We start from the raw sequence: 1,090 nt of genomic DNA on the forward strand, positions 1-1,090 counted from the left end.
TTCAACACTGCAAGGTAACTATATTAATTAATGTACACAATATATCTAGCAGTGTAGGAAACATATTGCATAATATGTAATCAGGTGGAAACATTCCCACATTCTGTGCACAGCTCTCTTTGGGGGATTGTGGTGGCTCTTAAAAGAGCCTTTGTATTTGTTATGAGGTTGAAGTTCTCGGTATCACTTCTTGGGCGCTGCTGCCCTCCTGGGCTTTGCTGCCTTGGCCTTAGCTGGACTCTTAGCAGCCTTCGGCTTCGCAGCCTTTTTAGCTGCCGGGCTCTTCACAGCTTTCTTGGGCTTGGCAGCTTTAGGCTTCTTCGGGCTTTTTGCTGCTATGAGTGCCGCCGGTTTCTTTACCTTTTTCGGGCTTTTCTTTACTCCGGCCGGAGCCTTTATGGGCTTCTTGGGGGACTTGGCTGCTTTCTTTGCCGCTGGCTTCTTGGGTTTCCCCGCTTCCTTTTTCTTGGCCACCTTGTCCTTGCTCTCCAACTGCTTCTTATTCAGTTTGAAGGATCCAGAGGCTCCGCTCCCTTTCAGCTGGATCAGGGTTTCCTTGCTCACCAAGCCCTTGACAGCCAGCTTCAGGCGGCTGTTATTCTTCTCCACATCGTACCCTCCTGCGGCCAGAGCCTTCTTCAGAGCGGACAGGGAGACCCCGCTGCGCTCTTTAGAGGCGGACACAGCGCTCACTATCAGATCGGACACGCTGGGACCACACTTTGCTGGGCGGCTTTTCATGGCTCCCGCCGCTTTCTTCGGTTGTTGCTTCTTGGCGGCGCTTTCAGTCTGAGGAGAAGGCGCTGGAGCAGTCTCTGCCATTTCTTCACCTGCAAGTAAAATCTGAATACTTACAGGGCTGCCGGGACTTATATACACACACACTACTGCTCTGTGATTGGTTAGTAATTGGAGGAAGCTTCTCTCTCATTGGTTGCATTCACTGAGCCCCGCCCCTGACTCTCTCCTCCTGGATCACACACACTGCTCTGACTTTGTGTTTCTGAGGTTGCAGGAAAAGGGCATTTTAAGCTCAAATAATTTCTAATATTCACCCTGTTTGCATGTAACTGATAAAGAATGATATTTT

At 49.8% G+C, this 1,090-nt stretch overlaps 1 protein-coding gene across 1 annotated transcript; it reads right to left on the reverse strand.

Annotated features, from left to right (window-relative positions):
• Positions 1–853, reverse strand: LOC142468115 (histone H1.01-like). Its single transcript, XM_075574252.1, has one exon. The coding sequence runs from the start codon at positions 820–822 to the stop codon at positions 184–186; it is 639 nt and encodes a 212-aa protein (XP_075430367.1). The 5' UTR covers positions 823–853; the 3' UTR covers positions 1–183.
• Between the last annotated feature and the right edge of the window lie 237 nt (positions 854–1,090).

The sequence above is a fragment of the Ascaphus truei genome, chromosome 17 (genome assembly GCF_040206685.1).
Source record: "Ascaphus truei isolate aAscTru1 chromosome 17, aAscTru1.hap1, whole genome shotgun sequence".
NCBI classification, from domain to species: domain Eukaryota; kingdom Metazoa; phylum Chordata; class Amphibia; order Anura; family Ascaphidae; genus Ascaphus; species Ascaphus truei.